The sequence below is a fragment of the Neltuma alba genome, unplaced genomic scaffold (assembly GCF_004799145.2).
Source record: "Neltuma alba isolate B1F8T4 unplaced genomic scaffold, ASM479914v2 tig00012607_pilon, whole genome shotgun sequence".
NCBI classification, from domain to species: Eukaryota; Viridiplantae; Streptophyta; class Magnoliopsida; order Fabales; family Fabaceae; genus Neltuma; species Neltuma alba.
Window position 1 is genome coordinate 237455 of NW_021637052.1, and position 22569 is coordinate 260023.

General features: G+C 33.5%; 1 protein-coding gene across 1 annotated transcript; it reads left to right on the plus strand.

Annotated features, from left to right (window-relative positions):
* The first annotated feature begins 3008 nt into the window (after nucleotides 1-3008).
* LOC114729153 (uncharacterized) lies at nucleotides 3009-5038 on the plus strand. Its single transcript, XM_028916126.1, has one exon. It carries the CDS (start codon nucleotides 3009-3011, stop codon nucleotides 4974-4976), a length of 1968 nt encoding a protein of 655 aa, XP_028771959.1. The 3' UTR covers nucleotides 4977-5038.
* Nucleotides 5039-22569: the final 17531 nt, after the last annotated feature.

The window sequence follows — 22569 nt, forward strand, 5'->3', positions numbered from 1 at the left end:
TAATCTATGAACGAGATCTATATAGACACATAGACCTATAGATCCATATACATATCACAAAAGTATGAGAGGCAGGTTATTGATAACATAGATATTTCATATAGGGTAGTTAAGAGAAGTGAGAATTAGAGAAAGAGTCTCTCTGTAAGATCTTTTCAAAATCTTGTACTACTTCTAAATGTATAGTTGAGAGAAGTGAGAATTAGATATAAAGTCTCTTTGTAAGATTTTTTCAAAATCTTCTACTACTTCTAAATGTAAAAGGCAAATCACAACTAAGATGTCCACATAGACACTAAACTCTTGTCTATTCTTATGAGGGGGAAAAAATCAAATCCATGTCCATCTTTTATAACAAAATAATTTTTTCAAAAAAGAAAAATCAGTTGCGGGCAATACTTGAGACCCTAAGTTTGAAATCATATTCCCAAGATTTTCTTGTCAAAAGAAAAGAGTGAGCATGATGTATTCTAATTGCCAGCATATATATGCATTCACATTTTGTTTTGGAATCATATTCCCAAGATTTACTTGTCAAAAGAAAAGAGCAAGCACGGTATATTCTGATTCCTAGCATATATGCATTCACATTTTGTTTTGGAAACATATTCCCAAGATTTACTTGTCAAAAGAAAAGAGCAAGCACGATATATTCTGACTCCCAGCATATATGCATTCACATTTTATAAATTGGCCCATGCTTAGTCCCAGCTTCAATTCACAACTATCAAAAGAATAGTCACATACATATCACAAAAGCATGAAAAGCACTTAGTAACTTTTTATGCTTTTGAATTTTAGTAGGTGTTAACTTTTAAAAACAATACGCCTAGCAGATGAAATTGGCCACTACAAATTCATCATAAATCTAGCTCAACTATCGTCATATCATAAAAAAAGAACTACAACAGGACACAAAACTATTCTAATTCTTAAGCTCTATAGGTAATGACACTTAACAATTATCAAATAGTATTCTCTAGCATAGGAATGCGGAGTAGAGTATGACTTTATCTATTCTAAGCATAAGGATATGTTGTAAATATTTAAAAGTTTGCAAACCAAGTTTTTTGATGAACAAAGAGGCAAATATAAGATCATTAAATCACAAACAGATTTTTCTAGCTCAAAGTTAGTTAATTTTTGGACTTTTAATCAAATTATGGGATGGAATGTTGTGTATGAATATATGAGCACTAGAAATTAATAGTTGTAGAAAAATAATCAAAATTTAAATGCTAATAATCTGATTTGTGATTGTGATTAGCAATAATTGAAGGGGCAATATGGTACTGTTTAACTATTCTCTTTAATGAAATCTTGGTTAGGCCATAAATCACTATAAAAAAAAAAATCTTTAGGCGACGACTTTTGGCGGTGACAAAAAATGTCACCGCTGAAAGTCCACTTTTAGGGACGACAATAAAAAGTCGCCACTAAAAGTAAGACTTTCAGTGGCGACACTAAAAGGTCGCTGCTCAAAGTAAGAGTTTCAGCAGTGATAAAAATATCGCCGCTGAAAGTCGACTTTTTGCAGTGACTTCTTTTGTTGCCACTGAAAGGTATACTTTCAGTGATGACGTTTTAGTGTCACCACTGAAAGTCTATTCAGTGGCGACTATTAGTGTCATAGAAGGAGGTGGTCATGAGTTTGAACCTTAAAGAAGACGCATTTAAGGTGAAAATATTTGGGCAGTGACGTGGCATGAGAGTGGTGATGTGGCAACGACGTGGAGGGGGCTAGTGATGACGTGGCGTCTGGTCGATGATGATGTGGCGACCGATAGCGATGAGGTGGAGGTGGCTAGTGATGACATGATGTCGGCAGTGATGACATGGCGTCATTAAAGCAAATTTTTCTTAGGTATTACTTTCAACGGCGACTTTTGAAAGTCACTTTTGGCAGTGACAGTTTATAGCCGCCAAAAGTTCTTTCAGCGGTGACAATAAGGTCACCATGGAAACTTCTAAAAGTCACCGTTGAAAGTGTCTTTCAGTGGCGATCTTTTTTGTCACTGCCAAAAGTTTTCAACCATGGTCGCTACAGCAATGACTTTTCAGTGGTGACTTGAAAACTTCTAGCGGCGACTTTTATACTTTCAGCGGCGACATTTTTGTCGCCGTTGAAAGTCAATTTTTTTGTAGTGAATATAAAATTTGCATCAGTCCTATTCGAAATGCATGTCCTTACAAATGTGAAATTTCTAGACTTGGCCTCATGTGCGTCTCTGTAGCATTTCAATTTCTTCGTTTTTTTTTTTTTGCCAAGAAAGAAATTCATTTAAAGGTAAGACATGTTATGAATGTTTTTCTTTTTCTATTTGTTGGTAGTATCATCCCTTCCTCTCAAAAATCATGCAAAGAAAAGATTTTTATTCATTAAAAATTGATGTGAAAATAAATGAGTTGGAGTTATTCATCAATTTAGTTAATTAGAATTAGATTCTGACTCTAAAATTCAAATTATTTTAAATCACTTGAGCAAATTCAAATTAGAATTAGTTTAAATTCCTGCCTCTCTCATCCGCCATCACACTGAATATAATCTCCTGAAGATTATTCGAACAAGACTTTCTAGGCCCTGCCACGTTTATTAATTTATTTCTATTTTTACTATATTATCTTTCCTTGGCGACTACAAATATGACTTGGGGCCAAAGAAATCTCGGCCATGGCACGTGTATTAATTAGAATTAGATTCTGACACTAAAATTTAAATTATTTTAAATTCCAGCAAATTCAAATTAGAATTAGTATAAATTCCTGTCCTCTCATCCACCATCACACCGAAAATAATCTCCTGAAGATTATTCGAACGGTACTTTCTCGGCCCTGGCACGTTTATTAGTTTATTTCCATTTTTATTGTATTACCTTTCCTTGGTGACTAAGAATATGACTTGGGGCCAAAGAATACCCTAGTCCCTAAACTATAAATATGTACCCATTAGTCCGAAGCTTTCATCACTTTCTTTCATTCATCCACCGCCTCATAGTGTCTCTTTTAACATGGCAATTCTTCTAGGTCCTCCTGAGATCTATAACCCCGGCCAGCCTCTCAGTTACGTGTCGGTTCTTCCAGGTCCTTCGCCTGAGATATCTAACTCGAGCCACAGCCACGATGCCACGTCATCATCCACCGACGGTGACGACGACGATCCTTTCATGCGTCAACTGATGGCTGATTTTAATGAAATCCCAAAACTGCCTCATCAAAACATGGGCTTCACAGAGAATAATTCTCCCACCTTCATCTCCACCGGCGATCCCTGTCTTGATTTCTTCTTTCATATTGTTCCTGATACTCCCTCTTCTTCTCTGGTACAGAGGCTCGAGTTGGCTTGGGCACATAACCCCTTGACTACCCTCAAGCTCGTTTGTAATCTTCGAGGAGTCCGAGGAACAGGAAAGTCTGACAAGGAAGGGTTTTATGCAGCCGCCTTATGGCTTTACACCAATCATCCCAGAACCCTAGCAATCAACGTCCCTTCTTTTGCTGAGTTTGGCTTCTTCAAGGATCTGCCTGAGATTCTTTATAGAATCTTGGAAGGTCTTGACGTGCGGAAGATTCAGAAACACGAATGGTGGAAAAGAAAAGGACGCAAAAAGTATAACATGAAACCTCGAAGGGGAAAGTATTACAAGGAACCTCGAAGGGGAAAGGGCAAGAAAAAATTGTTCAAAAACATACGGACTCCAGAAGTGAACCAGAAAGAGATGGCTCATGCAGAAAGAGAAGAAAAGAGAATAGCAATGGCTAAGAAAGTATTACAGAGATATCAGAATGATGCTAACTTCCGCTTACTATACGATCATATGTCAGATCATTTTGCTGAATGTTTGAAGGAAGATATAGGGTTTCTCAAACGTGAAGAACCAGTAAAGATCAGTCTCGCTGCCAAATGGTGTCCATCCATTGATTCCTCCTTTGATCGTTCTACACTGCTTTGTGAAAGCATCGCAAGGAGGATTTTCCCACGAGAATCCTATCCAGAATATGAAGGGATTGAGGAAGCCCACTATGCTTATAGGATTCGGGACCGTCTGAGAAAGGAAATTTTGGTGCCACTAAGGAAAGCGTTGGAATTGCCAGAAGTATATATTGGTGCAAATCAGTGGGGCTCATTACCATACAATAGGGTAGCCTCAGTGGCCATGAAATTCTACACAGACAAATTTATGAAACACGACAAAGAAAGATTTACCAAATACCTAGAAGATGTCAAATCGGGCAAGTCCACTATAGCAGCTGGTGCTTTGCTTCCCCATGAGATCATAAGATCGTTGGATTATGATGAAGATAATGAACAAGTAGCAGAGCTTCAGTGGAAGAGAATGGTGGATGACTTACTAAAGAAAGGTAAGCTAAGAAGCAGTTTGGCCATCTGTGATGTTTCAGGAAGCATGTATGGAATTCCAATGGAGGTATCAGTGGCAATGGGGTTATTGGTATCTGAAACGAGTGAAAAGCCATGGAAAGGGAAGGTCATGACATTTAGTGCGAACCCAGAATGGCATGTGATAAAAGGGAAGGATCTAAAGTCCAAGATGGAGTTCGTGAAAGGAATGGAATGGGGAGCAAACACTGATTTTCAGAAGGTGTTCGACGTAATTCTAAAGGTAGCAGTGAAAGCAAATCTCAAGGAGGATCAAATGATTAAGAGGGTATTTGTTTTCAGCGACATGGAATTTGATCAAGCTTCTTGCAATCCTTGGGAAACGGATTATGAAGTAATCAAAAGAAAGTACAGAGAAAAGGGGTTTGGATCTGCAGTGCCTCAGATAGTTTTTTGGAATCTTAGAAATTCTAGGGCAACCCCAGTGGCTAGTAATCAAGATGGAGTAGCATTAGTAAGCGGGTTTTCTAAGAATCTGCTTCAAATGTTCTTAGATAATGATGGGGCCATTAACCCCCAAGCTGTCATGGAAGCTGCAATTGCTGGCAAAGAATATGATAGATTACGTTTGTTGGATTAACTCGTTTGTAAATTATCTATTCAGTGAATTGGAATAAAATGTTTTTACTTGATTCATGTGTCTGTAGTTTTCTATTTGTAGTACATAACTGACCAGGATTTTTCTTCTCTATGATTGTATAAGAAAATTTAATTGGTGTCAATTGAATTTAAATTAGGAATAGGCAACCTGATTTAAATATATATATATATATATATATATAAACATAATTAGAGATGCCCATAGACCTCAATTGTTATTTACGTCGATTACCAATAGTTGTGGCGTCAATCGTTAGAATTGATTCTTTCATTAGTAATACTAATGTGAAATTAATTAATGATAGATAAGAGAAAGATTTGAGGTTGAAAAACTACAAAAAAAATTAACAGCTATGCTTATATTCGAATCAGCAAAATTCTTATCTGGAATTATATATACACAATTTAATTGAACTAAAAGTTATTTTCTGTATTTTATTAAAATAAAAAAATATGTTAAGAATTTCAATTCAATCTTGAAAAACAATTAACTTATTATATATGCGCACAGATCTCAGATGTTAACTTAGTATATATATCTTTACCAAATATCAAGGGTTGTAAGATAAATTACTGTATCCGATCATTTTCAATTTCCAATTTTGCATAACATTATCATATCAGCGTATAATTTCAAAAAGATATTAATTAATAGATGACTTCTTTTTTACTAAAATTAAATAAAAATGGATTCAGAAAATATTAAACAAGCAAAAGATCAATATTTTATCATTTCAATGGTGAGGATTTTTAGCCTAATATTGTGAGATTTTGCTTTTTTTTTCCCTATGTCCAGAATATTGGAAGTTTTAAAATTTAATGCATTGTGAACAGAATAATCAATGAATAAACAAATTCAGAAGTTTAAAATTATTCACAATGAAAAAATCATGACAAAGAAGATTAAAGTTATTTTGCATTCAAAATAAAAAAATAAATATATTTAATTTAAATTTTAAAAAAACATATTACATAATGATGAATCGCGCACTGTGAAATGTTGAGCATTTTTAGCCTAATACTGTGAGATTTTGTGTTTTTTCTTTTGACCAGAATATTGAACTTTTTGACTTTATATTCATTTTGAACAGAGTAAACAATAAATTAATAAGTTCAGAACTTTGAAATTATTCACAATGAAACAATCATGATAAAGAAGATTACAGTTATTTTGCATTCAAAACAAAAAAAATATAGATATTAAATTTAAATAAAAAAATATGTTAAGGATTTTTAGCCTAATATTGTCACATCCTGAATATTAGGCTTAGAAGTACCAAAATTAGCCTGAAATGGGCAGGCTACTAGACTCTTTTTGGCAGAGGTCCCAGAGATTCTCTGGAAAGACAATAGGATTCCCAGGGACTAAATCGTAAAGGAAAAGTTTTCTCGGATTGAGAAAAGAGAAAGTTAGAGCCTCAGAAGAAGTCTCGGAGCCCATGAATGAGAAATAGAGATAACTGTAGGCCAAAGGTTACGTTGGAGGCCTCAATGAGATGAATGTTAAGGTTAAGCCAAATCAAGGGCAAAATTGCAATTTTGTAAAGTTTTGGGCTCGTAAGGGCAAAAATAGAAATTATACCTGAAAATCCTAAAAAAATCCTAGAAAATGAGAAATGATAGGTTAAGGCCTGAACACTTCAAAAAAATTCCAGAAAAATGGGAATAAGTTCAGAGGCCTGTATGAGGCTAAAAATGATGAAAATACCCCTAAAAGGAATTTGTGGAATTCCCAGGGTTTTGACTTATTTGGAATATTATTAAAAATGAATTATTTAAAGTATAGGGAGGCCCCAGATAATTGGAAGGAAATAGGGCAAGATACTTGAGGAATTATCACATATTATAAAAATAATTCCGTCCCCAAAAAGCGAAGAAGTTGGCTTTAATGGAATTTAAAGCCTATTTACATACTATCCTAGGAAAATCAAAGTCAAATGTCTAGAGGTTGACTTTTGACATAAGAAAAATTAGAGAAATTCCCTGTGATGAATAAATAATATTGGTACCTAGAGACAGATTCTCAGAGTCTTAAACTAGCAGAAAGAATTCGATCAAGTTTACTCCGAAGTAAATATTATTAATTATTTTAATGGAAGAGCAAGGGAAGAGCATCACTCTCTCTTTAGGCATGTTATATAATGCCATGTGGATTTATTTGAGGTGAGAAAATGGTGCTATAACATGTCCTAGTAGTCTCAGGAAAGTCAGGACTCCAAAAAGTACTCTATACGGTGCAGAATGGCAAAATAGGTGGAGAAATGCCTAAGAGTTGTATTTTACACGAATTTTATATTAATTCCCTCCCTATTTTAATGCTAAAATGATGAAGGAATATGGAGGAGACAAGTGTATGGTTAGATGGGAAAAGAAGGTATTACATGTACGATTAGATACAAGACACGTATACGGTCAGATGCAAAACTCGTGTACAGTTGGATTAAAAACATGTGGATTGATGATGTAAGCATGATGTCATCATGCTTCCCTATTAGGGTATAGACTTCTACCCCTACCAAGCTTACAGTATTCTCAGCCATTACCCTCTGGGGGAGTCTTTTAACAGTGACTACCTACTTCTTAGGTTACTTTCTGTCATTCCTTACTTCTCCTCTATGTCTATTTCCCCTAGAGAAATTACCTCAATCTCATAACCTTAGTTAGACCAATCCTAGTGACCCATCACTTTCCTTGAGGGGGATTTCACTCATATCGGGCTTTGTTTGAACCAGTGCTCCGTTTATACCTTTGTCAGAACTTTTACCAGAATCTCTGTTCTGTTTAAAATTGCCAGAACCTTTACTCTAATACCAAAATATTTCAGTCCTACCTGGTTCTTATGCCTAGGATGTGATTTTGATGATTTTTATGCCTCCAATGTGTTTAAAATGAAAAATTGTGCAGGCTAAAGGTGAGAAAACAAGTTTGGAAGCATTAGAATTGAAAATGGAATTTTAAGCCCTAAAATCCTATGTTCGACTAGATCAAGTTGAGTAGGGAGGAGTTTGATTTTGAAACTTTTGACCAAATTGTCAAGTTTTATGACCAAATTCCCTCATTTGCTCACAATCACATTAACCCCAAAATAGGTGCTAATTAGGTTATTTTTGCACCATTATGCCATATCATTTCATACATACCATTTACTATGCCATTCAACTTAAAACCATACTCTAACCATATTTTACAACATGTAAGAGTCAAAGAGTCACCCATCCACAACCAACACATAATTACATAATATGGTTCAATAGTCCATAATGAAGATAGGGATTCAAGCAATGGCCACCTCTTTGCCTTTCTCTTTAGTGCTTCCATCCCCTAAATGGTTAGGATTTAAACATAATAGGGGTGAAATTTCAAGAAAATCCCAGTAGCAAAGAACATCAATCATAGGATCAAAATGCATGGTTAATTCATGTAATATGCAAGCATTTAACTTATACATTGTCACGCCATTAATGGAATTAACATGCCATGGAAAGAAAACACATAACATACCATTCAACAACTCAACGATACATCTTTGCCAAGGCATCAATACTAGGAGTTAAACACATTTCAATATTCATAACTCAACTACATTATGCATCACAAAAAAAATCACTTTCAGCAATGACTTTCAGCGGCAACAAAAAAAGTGACCACTAAAAGTATAACTTTCAACAGTGACTTTTATTATCACTGCCGAAAGTGGGACTTTTTAGTGGCAACATCAAAGTCACCACTGAATGTAGGCCTTTTGCGGCGACTGCATGTGGTCACCGCTAAAAGGTACAATATTCGGTGGCGACAAATAATGTCACCGCTGAAAGTTGACTTTCAATGGTGACATTTTGTTGTTGAAAAAAATACCTTCAGCGGCGACACAAGATAGTCACCACTGAAAGTACTTTTGTTGCAACTGAAACATACTTTCAATGGCAACTATCTTGTGTCGCCACTAAAAGTATGTTTCAGCAGCGACATTTTAGTCACCACTAAAAGTGTTTTTCAAATTTTTTTATTATTTTTATTAAAGGTTATTATATTTATATCATAATTGTTTTTGTTGATATAATTAACTCTAAATAACCAAAGCTTTTTTTATGTATTATTGTGTTAGAGGGACAGTTAGAGAGAGATAATGTAGTGAGTGAGAGAGAAAGGAGGAGGTAGAATGGGTGGGGTGTGTATGAGATAGAGATGTTATAATTATATATGTAAGATAGAATTAAGAAGGTGCGTGAGGAATGGAGTGCAAGCATATATGAGAGAGAGATGTAAATTTGAGAGATAAGGAAAGATGGGAAGGTATTAAGAGATAGAGTGTGTGTGAGAGAGAGAGATGTAATATGTAATTAAAATATAATTGAAAGTGAGATGGTGTGTGTGAGAGGAATGCATTATAATTGAAAAGGATAACATAGTTAAGTTTATGAGGGAGAGATGATTATAGTTAAATTAGTGTGAGTGTACTGCGGTAACTTTTTTTGTTGCCACTGATTATATGACCTTCAGTGGTGATGTTATCATTGAAAGGTTCACTTTCAGTGGCGACTTTTTAGGGTCGCTGCTAAAAGTAAACTTTCAATGGCGACTATTAGTGTAGCCGCTGAAGGTCTGACTTTCAACGGCAACTTTCTAATGTCGCCACTGAAAGTATAATCTAATTATATATATTTTATTTTACAATAATAATAAACAAATTCAATTCAGCTTAATGGCAAGAAGATTAGACACGCAAGGAGGTGGTCACGAGTTCAAACTTGAAGAAGATAAATTTAAGGTGAAAATATTTGGGCGGTGATGTGGCGGTGAGAGGGTGATGTGGCAACAACGTGGAGGTGGTCGAGGATGACGTAAAGGTGGCTAGTAATGATGTGGTGTCTGGTCTGTGATAACGTGGCAACCGACAGCGATAACATGGCACTGGTGGCTATGACATGGCGTCAGTAAAACCAAATTTTCTTAGGCATCACTTTTTGCGATGGCAAAAAAGTCGCCGCTAAAAGTTCTTTCAAGGGTGACTTTTTTGTCATCGCTGAAAGCCACTTTTCGGGGTGATAAATGTCGTCACTGAATTTGTCATTGCTGAAAGTTTTCAACCACGGTCGCTATGGCAACTACTTTTCAGCAATTACTTTTTGTCACTGCTGAAAGTCAATTTTTTTTATAGTGATGGCACATACACATAATGTAAACAACCAATATAATTCAATACCAAAATTGTAATTTATTGCTACCTCTTGATAAACTTAATTCCTCAATCTCTTTCTCTTGTTCTTAGGCCTTTCCTTGTCCAATACCAATGCCTATCAAGCAAACAATAGAGACATTCCCATTAACTTAACAATTCCTTTAATACTTTAACCTAAAATCCTAACTCTTTAACCTTTATTTTAGGGTTTCAATATCATCTTCTTTAACTCAATTTTCACATGCTTTTTCTACGTAATTTTTCATGTAGAATCTATAAATGAATTTAGATTTATCAAAATCCAACTCCTTCCCCCACCTATAGCTTTGCCCGAGAGGTACCCTATTGGAATTCAAAAATTTTATTTTCAATTTTAATGCTTCTCAATATATGTTCTTCATATATCCCCACACAATTTTACCTCCTAAACTCATTAAAATCATCAAAATAACAAAAATCAAATCCTAGCTCCAAGAACCAGGTTTGGTCGAATGATATCTTTTAGGTTTCACAAGTTGGAATTCTTTCCAAAACAAGGTTTAAACACCAATTTCCACCCATTCTCTATCCCCTAATCCATATACAACCTTTAAATCATCCATATCTCATCATGAACCAAATTAAACAGTACCAAACCCCTGGGTTTCTAACCTCTAACTTCTATCAAAACAATATTTAAAACCATTAATAGGACATCATAAATTAGAAGAAAATCCAAGCTTTTACCTAGGTTTAGCACTTGATTTGATCAAAGTTTGGCTTGATCTCCTCCTCCTCCTTCTTGATCTGGTTCTCTCTCCTATTTTCACACTTGATCTGGTTAAAACTTTGGCCATAAAGGAGGGAATAGGGTGTTTATAATGCAAGCCAATTTACCTTATGGTAATCTTCCAACTTCACCATTTACTTTCACCACATAACACTTCTTCAAATCTTGCTTCTTCCTCCCTTAGATCATGCCACCTTAATCCTTGAGTTGTCCTTATTCAATGAAAATGCCCATCATATAACACCTTATATGCCATACATCACACACATGGGAAAAATGACAATTTTTTAATCAATAATTTCATTCTTCCTTCAACAATTTGTATTAATATACTTAGATCCTCCCTCCTCATTTTGGCACCAATCCAATCAGAAAAATGGGGGAAAATTTTGTCTCACCAAGTTTTACTTATTGCACTGTATAATCTCACAATATCAGTTGATTTTTTCTTATATCTTGTTAAATTTACTGCCTTCAAAAATGTATTTCTTTATGCCAATAGCTTCTTTTTAATAAGGAGAGGCTTTCTTAATTTTCTCATATTTTATTTTGACCTATAACTCCTTCAATTAATTTTTTCCCAAAATCAGCCTCTTACCAATATAATTTAACTTTAAATATTTTAAAGCTAACATCTACATTTTCAGAGATTGAGAATAATTTTAAAATTCACAATAACCTCTCAAATAATTTTTCTCATTTTTTCATAAATTTTTAAGGCCTTTACATATTTTAAATAATTCATTTTCTCCAATTTTTCCTATTTAGCCAAAATTTCATGAAATTACAGAAAATTTCAAAATAAACTATTTTCTTGTTATTTTCATCTTTCAAGCCTCAAACAATGTCTTAAATCCTTTATTATATTTTCCATAAATTTTTAGAAATTTTGAGCGTAATTTTTCAATTTGAATTAAAATGATGATCATGTCCTTTTTTGAGTTTCACTTCAAAAGTTATTCTATCTATATTTCTTCTGCACTGCTTGGCCCTCAATCCATCCTAAATTTCTCATTTTCTATATTAAAATTAACAGGATGTGAGAAATAGCGTATTGTGATATGTTGAGGATTTTTAGCCCAATATTGTGAGATTTCGTTTCTTTTTTTTCTTTGACCAGAATATTGAAAGTTTTAACTTTTACTTCATTTTGAACAGAATAATCAGTGAATTAATAAATTCAGAAGTTTAAAATTATTCACAATGAAACAATCATGATAAAGAAGATTACAATTATGTTGCATTCAAAATAAAAAAATAAATATATCAAATTTAAATAAAAAAACATGTTACATAATGATGAATCGCGTAATGTTAAATGTCGAGGATTTTTAGCCTAATATTGTGAGATTTTGTTTTTTCTTTGACCAGAACATTGGAAGTTTTAACTTTTAATTCATTTTGAATAGAACAATCAGAATATCAAAATAGTAGATATTTCTTTATGTTGATAAACTACTTTGAGGACCCTTGGAAAAGATGACAAAGCAGGAGATAAAATAAAAATATAGATATATAGCAATATCATAAAACTTAAATAAATGATACTTCCTTAGTCCTATTCATAGGACAGAGAAAGAGAAAAAAATTTCTGTCCTATTTATAGGGTAAAAAGAAAATTTTTTCATATGAATGAATAATTTAACCCTTCATTTAATATTGTGCTGATTTTGTTCTTATAGGATACAATATATATTAAATAGGAATAAAGTTAAAAAATTGTTAAATTTTAAATGAGAGTTAATAAATGTTAATACTTTTCTTAGTTTATGTGAAATATGTTGAAAGTGATTTATAAATAGAATTAGAGGAGTAAATATTTTTTTTTGTGAATGGATATGTGTAGAGCTATCCTAAATAATAAACCATTTAAATGCATTGTGTCAGCATTTTTATTAATGACATTAACAATGCTAATAATAAGTGGAAGTGACTAAAAGTATGTTATAAACTTAAGTGATGAGTTGATCTCCAATTCCATCCAAGTATATAGATCCATTCTAATAAACGCCAAAAAGAAATTACATAGAGAAAAACCTCAAAAATAATTGTGAAAAATAGAAGTGAAAAAAAAAGACAATTTAATTTACCTTCAAGATTCACAATATTATCCAAATCAATCACCTAAAGTCAACAACCTCTAAATGAGTAGTCTCTTGAACAAAATTTAGATTTTAGAATTAGGGTAAAGTAACTTTAATCCCTTTGAGTAAGAAAACAAGCCCCATCTCTGTTGGTTCTCAATAGTTGCCACTTCTAGTGGCCAAAGTGGCCAGAGCTTATTTGTTACTACCTTTGGTTCTTAATATAAGAACTAATTTGATATTTGATTTATTCCTAAAACTAAGATTCCAATTCATTTTGTTTCTCATATTTATTTATTTTTTTTCTAAGGTAGTCCTTCTAGTAGTTACATGTTAAATATTTCATTAAATAATAGTACTAGCTAATATACATGAGTAACAAGGGTATATTACAAATAACTATTAAAAGTCCAAAATTTATGCTTGAAAGCAAAATATTAGGTCTCATATATATATATATAGTCTCATATATATGTGTGTGTGTGTGTGTACGTGTGTGTGTGTGTGTAAAGTTGGGCGCATATGCAAGTCCATTGTATGGGCTTTTCTTAGTAATTTGTTAGTTGTGGAGAGAGCAAGCAATCCAAGACACAGACATCATTGAATTGTGTGGGAAAAAGAACAACATTCTCAGTGACCAAACACTATGAGTCTTTCTTCTGACTATATATTATGAAAGATTCGCTTCATATAATTACTGACCCATTTTATTATTCTGTCAGTTTCTTGGTAATAAGGTGGACCCAGAAGATCATTCAGTGATCTCAGTTCTTGTGTGTGATGAAATGAAACTGTTCATTTCCCGTCGCATGCTGGCAGGACAATTTTTCCCTGAACATCATCACCAAACAAGCTATAAAGAATTTGTAAAACTTAAACTCAATCGTGAAAAAATTTTACAGGTTGTGTGAACCCAAAGCAACGTACAATATATATATATATATATATATCCAAAAATGTTGAGATTCTTTGATTTTGAAATCTTTATCAGTAAATATAGTTGATCTGATATATTGCTCCAACTAAACCTTTAGATTGTGGGTCTTCCTTCACGTCGGAGATTCTTTTAATCAATTGTTAACTTTTAGATTGTGGGTCTTCCTTCATGCATTAAGTTGATCTGATATATAGACACACACTACCTTCAATCCTTAATATAAGAACTACATGGCTATTTTGTAAATATTAAGGAAATTAGTTAAGTTAGTTATTTGTAATAAATAAGTATTGTGTTTCCTAAAATATTCTTCTTAATCATGTGTATTGAAACAATTCTTGCAATCACTAGAGATATAACCTGTGGGCAAAATAAATAAATATATGAAACAAAGTGGATTATGATCTTATATTAAGGACTAAATTGAATCTCTAACTAGTTCTTATATTAAGGACTAGAGGTAGTATTTAAAGGCTATTCAATAATTGAAAGACAATTAGACAACCCCCTTTTTTGTTTTTGTTTTTGTTTTTTTGCGAGGAATTGAATACTAAACTTCTATTTATTCTTCACCCATCCTTATTACGTGACCTAACATCCATGAAATAATATCAAATAAATTAAAAAAAAAACCAATAAACCTAAACGTCACAAAATTTTTTAAAGACATTTAATTAATTACTACCTCCGATTCTTAATCTAAGAGCTAAGTAACTCATTTGAGTAAAATAAGGAAGTTTGTTAAGTTAGTTATTTGTAATAAATAGATGTTATCTTTCCTAGAATATCCTTACTAATCATGTGTATTAGTTAGAACTACTATTTGATACAATCTTTAACATGTGCAATTACTATAAAGACTTCTTTTGAAAAAAAATAGATAAATATGAGAGACACAGTGGATTGGACTTTTATATTTAAAACAAAATTAAATGTTAAACTAGCTTTCATATTGAGAACCAGAAGTAGTATATTATACGTTCATTTGACGCATGGAGTGCAAGTACCACATGGAACGCAAGTATCCCTCTAACTATGCCAAGTCTGACCAGTTAAAACTCATTCTGTTACCCTCCAAAGATAGATGGGTTGGTCTAGATGTTAATGGTTTCAGTGGGAGAAGAGAAGCATCTCGTTGTAGGATTATTCGGAAATTAGATCAAGGCCTTCATAAAACGAACTAGAACTTTAACCTCCATAATATTATTAGCTAAACTTATGGGTATCCTTGATTGGGTTGAGACTTTGTTGGGATCAAAGGTTTAAGAAAAGTGATGTACATATTGACTGGGTGGAAGCTCTAACTCCCATTGAGAAAGATCATTCGAGGAACCAGCTGACACACAATGCTTCCTGTGAGAAAAGAGAAAACCCTAATGTGGGATTGGTTTATTACCTATGATCATGTTGTCAAAAGTGCTAAATTGTATTCTCCTTCCAATCTTATTTTTTAAGCATTTATAAACAATTTTACCTAAGTTATAGAAGTTAGTTAAAACTAGTTATTTATTATAAAATATCAAAATTACCCTCAATATAAATCATTGACTAGAAGAGTTTGTTTAATTAGTTAAAAGGTTTTATAGTTTATTAGATACTAAATGAAAAAGAAAAATTATTACTTTAGAAGACTGGAGAAAGTATTAATTACCTCAACATGATGAGAATTTTATTGTTCTTATATCCCACTTTTAGATTTTAGGAATATTCTTAGCTTATAGAACAAAATCAGTGACAAACTAGCTAATGACAAAATGTAGCGACAGAATAAAATTCTATCATTAGTGACAAAAAAATTTTATTACTAAATTCCGTCATTAATTTTAGTTATAGAATTTGTCACGGATTAGTGACAAAATAAAATTTCGTGGCTAAATTATGTTATTAATGTCCTTTTTTCGGTAGTGAATCACTTTCTAGGTGTAACATCAAAAAAAAAATCACTTTCTAGGTTTCATTACATCATAACTTAAAGGGTTAAGGTGGGCCCAGCACCCCGAACTATTTTCCCAGGTGCATCTAGTGTCCTAAAGTAATTTTCGGTGCATCCAGTGTCCCAAACTAATTAAAACGGTGCATTCATATCCCGGGTTAATAGAAAAGTTAAATTTGACCGTTATTTGCTGACTCAGCCAAAGGTTGACCGACGTGGCGGACACGTAGGCGTCTGATGTGTATTATTTTGAAGGGCCAAGGTGCGCCTAGCACTCTGAACTATTTTTCCAGGTGCGCCCAATGTCCTAAAGTAATTTATTATTTATCCAGTGTCTCAAACTAATTAAAACGGTGCGTCCACATCCCAGGCTAACAGAAAAGTCTCGTTTGACCGTTACCTTACTGACTCAGCTGAAGATTGATAGAAAAATCCTACATGGCAGACACACAGGCGTCTGATGTGTATTATTTTGACTGAAAATTCAATTTATTTCCTCCTCTTCTAACATTTTTTTCCTGCCAGTTTTAAAACTTAAAAAAAAGAAAGACCACCAATCCACCCTCTTAAATCTTAGCACATGTACCACCCATTCAATCCCATCCTCGTCTTTAAGATTTTATCCCATTTCTTCCACCACAACTTCCATCTCCATCTCTATCAACTCCTCATCTGACTTGTGTTTGTTTTCCTCCTCCTAGAACACAGTGAACTTTCCCTTGGTCACTTCATCGACATCGTGGTCGCCTTCCAAAAAACACCCGCTGCTACCGGGCTCGTCTTGGGAGCTTTAGTCGAAATAATACACATCAGACGTCTGTGTGTCCACCATGTAGGATTTTTCTGTCAATCTTCAGCTGAGTCAATAAGGTAACGGTTAAACGAGACTTTTCTGTTAGCCTGGGATGTGGACGCACTGTTTTAATTAGTTTGGGACACTGGATACATAAAAAATTACTTTATGACACTGGGCACACCTGAAAAAATAGTTCGGGGTGCTGGGCGCATCTTGGCCCGTCAAAATAATACACATCAGACACCTACGTGTCCGCCACGTCGGTCAACCTTCAGCTGAGTCAGCAAATAACGGTCAAACTTAACTTTTCTGTTAACCCGGGATATGGATGCACTGTTTTAATTAGTTTGGGACACTAGATGCACGAAAATTATTTTAGGACACTGGGTGCACCTAGAAAAATAGTTCGGGGTGCTGGGTGTACCTTAACCCTAACGTAAATATCTAGTTAATTGCAATTTGAGGAAATTTTATGTATGGTTGTATGAGAACCGAAGTTTCATCAGCAATGCGTTGGCTTTGCATGTTACGAAATTACACACACATCTTCATTATTACCTTTAGTTTTATAATTTTCAAAATGTTGAACTAAGTTTATATTAAAAATATATATGTAACATAACTTTAAGGGAAAATTTAAGTAGAGGACCCACAGAAATTATTTATTGAGAAGGGCCTTAAAAATTCTAATTATTTAGAAGCAACGAATTTTAAAATATAAATACAAAAATACCAAGTTATCCCTAATTAAATCTCCTACATTCAATGTTTTAAAAGCCAGACCAGACACTGAGCCAGAAAGATCAAGGGGTCATGGTTCAACCGGTTAGATCGGTCAGACCGGTGGTCGGACCGACAACCTAATAATTAAATAAAAATAATATTATATATAAATAATACATGTATAAAAAATAAAATGGTACATAAATTTCTAAAAATAAACCCAAACAAATAAAATAAACATAGGATATTGGCAAGCATAATTAATTGAGGGAAAAAAAACTAGTCTTCCCTTTAGCTCTCGCTCTCTTTCAATCTTTTTTTGTATTGTTGTCCTTATTTTAAAAGTAAAATAACGAAAAAATTGATACCTTTAAATTTCAGAACTTATAATAAAAGATAATAATTTAATATATATATTTGTAATCACATATTTGCAATGGTGAAAAGACTTGTCAGTTGTCCCACATTTTACTAGAAGGCAGTAACCCGCTCCTCTCTCCATGACCATCAGAAAGCTGCCTTGAGAGTTGAGCCTTGAGCCTTATCTCACCCTCCCTTGTGACTCTATTTTCTCTTTCTACTGGTGTGCTCGACTCGGCAAGACTGCAACCTTTTTCGTTTAATAGGGTTGCAACATTTAGAACACAATGAAAGAGGGGGGGAGTGAACAATAGGCTTTATTCTTGTATTTGTTTTTGTTCTTCATTTTCCTTCCTCGTCTTCTTCATTGTCTCCGACAATTTCTTCTTTCTTCTTTTGCATCTTTATTTTTGCTGCTGTGATCGCACTATGGGTTCATGAAGGAGGACGGATATGAGGTCAATGGTAAGGGTTGCAGATGGACGAAAAGATGGAATAATGGAGAGAATGAATCAAAATGGGAGTATGTCAGGTAGGGGAAGAAGTTTCTTTGAGCTTCATCAGGCCGTTTGGTTTTCATAAAATCGTTCCGATTTTCGGTTTTAATCCGGCTTCTAGCTTAACTGCTGGCTTAGGGCAGTTCAAAATGGTCCAAATGCTCAGACGGTCCAAACGCCTAGAACGAGCCGCTGATTTCTCTGGGTAACGGTTGAACCGATCCAACCATTCGGTTCGGTTCGGCTCTTTAAACATTGCCTACATTCAATTTTTATGACCCTCCCTGGTAAATATCATTTTCTGTAGGTCCTTTGTTCTAATTTTCCCTAACTTTATTATTATTTTATCACTATTGTGGCGTTCTTATGTTATTATCTAAACTTTTTTCTCTTTCACTCATATACGTGATAAATATATAAAATATTATGAGAAATATAGTTAGTTATATCTTTAGTGAAGAAAATACTATAGCGTTATGAATATAATAATATCTTTGTGGATATTCATATATCTCTCATTATATCTCCTATAATATCTAATATCTCCCATTATTTCTATATCCCACAATTATTTCATATTATTATGTAATCCGTAGATTCTATCAAAAGTGTAAAGCTATGCCTATAAATAGAGGCCATGTATAATGTATTAGCACACTTGAATGGAATGAGAAATACTCTCTCTTATTGATCCTCTCTTCCTCTGTATGATTCTTCTCTAAACTTCTTCTTTATTTATAACACGTTATCAACACAAAACTCTAACTATGGTGCGTATATATACTTTCTACCCCAGCATAATTTTAGAGCATCATCTTTATTATTTTTCTAGAGTATCCTTTGCTCTGTTCAAACAAAAATATCTCGAGCATCATATATATAGTGTTTCAGAGTATCTGTATTCCTATTCAATTTATCTAGGATAATATAAGCTATTATATGGAATTAAAGGGATTATCTACCGTCGTTTTAAACATCGGGTTCCATGGCTATGATTGGAGATTTTGCTTTACTTTTTGGTATTACAATTTGATTTTGATATAGATATTATACCTTCCAAACTAATTATGATGAGAGGATTTTTTTTCCCTTCTATTTCTTATTGACGTGACGTCTGTTAGATATAATTAGTTTTGATGATGTCAAATAATAGAGCAAAAAGTTTACATAAATTATTTATCTCATATTTTGACTAACTATCATACTTACTATCTTGTGTAGTTTCCTCAAGAAAAGAAAGGAGTTATTATGTTGCACTTTGAGTTATGGAGAATGATCAAGAGGAAGAAGAAGAAGAGAGATTGAGAAAAGAAGAACTTGCAAGATCAAATGAAAATATCAAGATTCAAGTTCATAGATTTGATGTTAAATGTTGCTATACTCAATCAGAAGTTTGAATGGCTCAGTCGGAAGCTAAAATATACAACCGGGAAGTTATACCATCATATATTGAGTCACCCTTCATATAAACAAGGAATATAAGCTTCAGAGGTGATTTTCATGGGCAATTATCGATCACTTGATCGATCATCCATTTATCGATCAAGTTATCGATAAAATACATCCTCTGTTATGCTCTGTTCTTCGTTCAGCTCTGACATAAGTTCGGTATTTCTTCAATATCTCTCAAATCACAAATCTGTTTGAGGTGAAACTTGATTCCTATGAAACTAGACTCAGAACACGGTTCATGGACACCAAATTCACCTTCAAAGAGTTTCATATGAGGGAGATATGTTGTTCGAAAGATTGCAGTAAGGATTAACGCCTTTATCTGACCTTTAGTCATTGTGATGAAGATAACTTTGTAACCACAACGAATTTTGGGGTGATTCTTGTTGCATTAGAAAGTAGACTCAAAGATATTTCTGGGGATAGGTCATTTGCAAAATTTGGAGTTGAATTGGAAGATTTATGATCACCCAAAGTTGACCTTCATTTTGCTTGAATCAGAATTCGAATTTATTGAGGCAAAGACCAGAAGTTCTACACTGATCGATTAAGCTCTTAAGCAACATGCTACTCAAACATGTTATTGAGTAAAAGCACCAGAAGAAATGAGAAAATGAAAAGCCATTATCAGATGTTACTCGAGCCTGATCAAGCGACTACATACTCGATCACTTTATCGAGTTCCTGGTACTATCTCTTCAATTCTTCTCTTATATCTTCACATGCATTTCTAAGGTGCTCAGGCTATAATCTATCTTTGAAAATATGAAAGCACAAGTAATCGATAACATTATCGATTAAAGGATAATCGATCAGATATTCGATCACTGATAGAATTGTTTAAGTGTGAGATTTTGCAGTAATTTATTGATCATTTAATCGATAATTGGTTGATCGATAAGCTATCAGAAAAAGGTTCAACTTCCTCTGTCTCATAACAAAAGGTTTATCGATCACCTGATCGATCAGCAAATTATCGATCACATGATCGATCATGGTACATCGCTCTTAAATCATGGCTCTTCGATCACCGGATCGATAATCAGATTATCGATAATATGATCGATCATCGCACTTGCATATCTACCTTGTTTTTCACATAACGTGATCGATAAATCAATTCTTTGACTATACAGAATTGAACCTCTTTATCGATTACTTGATCGATCATTACTTAATCGATCACCTATTCGATTAACCTGTGTTTTCACTGAATATACTTTTGCTTATTGTTTATCGATAAGGTTATCCATCATCTATTTATTGATAATGTGTTCAAATTATTGCTTTAATATCTATTTCTATAACACCTTGTTTATCGATAGCATGATCGATCAACAAGTTTTCGATCACTTGTTCGATCATTGTACAAGTTCATTCCATAACAGCGTTTCACAATGATTTCAAAATATTTTATCTTTTTATCTTTAAGCTTTTCTCAACCTTCTTTTTACACATAACTCTCTATTAAAAAGATACGAAGGCAAACGTAACTTGAAAAAGTTTATTCTTGCATAAATCATTTAAACCTCACTGCATTCATGTTTCATCAATTATCGATCACATGTTCGATCATCATATGATCCATAATCTATTCGATAATTGCATATATCTGCTATATCTTTTCTTCATATAATTAATCGATAATATGATCGATCAAAGGATTATCGATCAAGGCATTGATTAAGTAAGTTCATCTTACTTTCTGAATATCTGAATATCTGATAATTGATTCCATGTTTTCCAACTTATTGTTTCTAAGATTATCAGATACTTATCACTTGATCTGAGGAAGATTATTTCAAGTAAAGAGCCACAACGAATTTATGATGTGAACAATCGACTTTTGTTAGAAGCTTCCAACGGCTAGTTTCAACGGTCATATTCTTCAAGCCAAACGGGAAGAAAATGCTCAACGGTCAAGTACCCAACATCATCTATAAATAGAAGAGCATTGAAAACAAGAAAAAGAGAAGAGTCTGAGCTTACAACATCAAATACTAAAATGCCGAATCAACATATTCTCTTTTAGAGCTCCGAGAGAAAACTCCCTATCTCTGTACTTCATAAACAAAAACATATGTATTTGTAAGATAGAGAGGAGAGTTTCCCAAACGTGCTTAAGATTCATCTATCACTTCTTTGAGAGAAAAAATATTCAATCTTCTTTATCATTATCAGATTGTATCCTTATGGTGTGTAAGGGGGAGTATTACCTCAGTGAGAGGTTGTTGTTGAATTAGACTGGTTAGTCTAAGGATTATAAGTGGCGACACAAGTGCCCGGATCAAACTTGTGGTTGTAGTGGTTCTCAAGTACCTGTGTTAAACTTGAAGGAGATAGTTGATTGAAAATCTCAGGGGGAGCCTGGGGACTGGACGTAGGTCAGTGAGGACCGAACCAGGATAAATCACAGTTTGCATCTTCTCTTCCCTTACTTCTTATATTTCCAGCTAAACCATTTTACTACTTTGATTATGCTTATGTCGATTCATTGTTTTTATACTCAGAATTTCTTATGAATTTTATTACATTGTGAAAAGGTTTTTAATTTTAATTAACACCCAATTCACCCCCTCTTAGGTGTTCAGCCATTCTTACATTCACTATTTCAATGGAACCTGAAGTTCCAATAGATATTAGTAGTATCCTTAAAGAGTTGCCATCTAAAATTAAATGACCAGAAGTCATATAATTCTAAGTTTTTATCTCATTGTAATTAAATGGCCAGAAGCTATATAACTATGATTTTCCATTCTTTTCAAATTAAATGGCTAAAAGCCATATAATTTTGATTTTCTATATTATAACCAGAAGCTATACAACTTTGTTTTTTTATCTAA

What these genes read in the sequence shown, in the direction of transcription:
- LOC114729153 (XM_028916126.1), top strand. Translation starts at nt 3,009, where the DNA reads ATGGCAATTCTTCTAGGTCCTCCTGAGATCTATAACCCCGGCCAGCCT.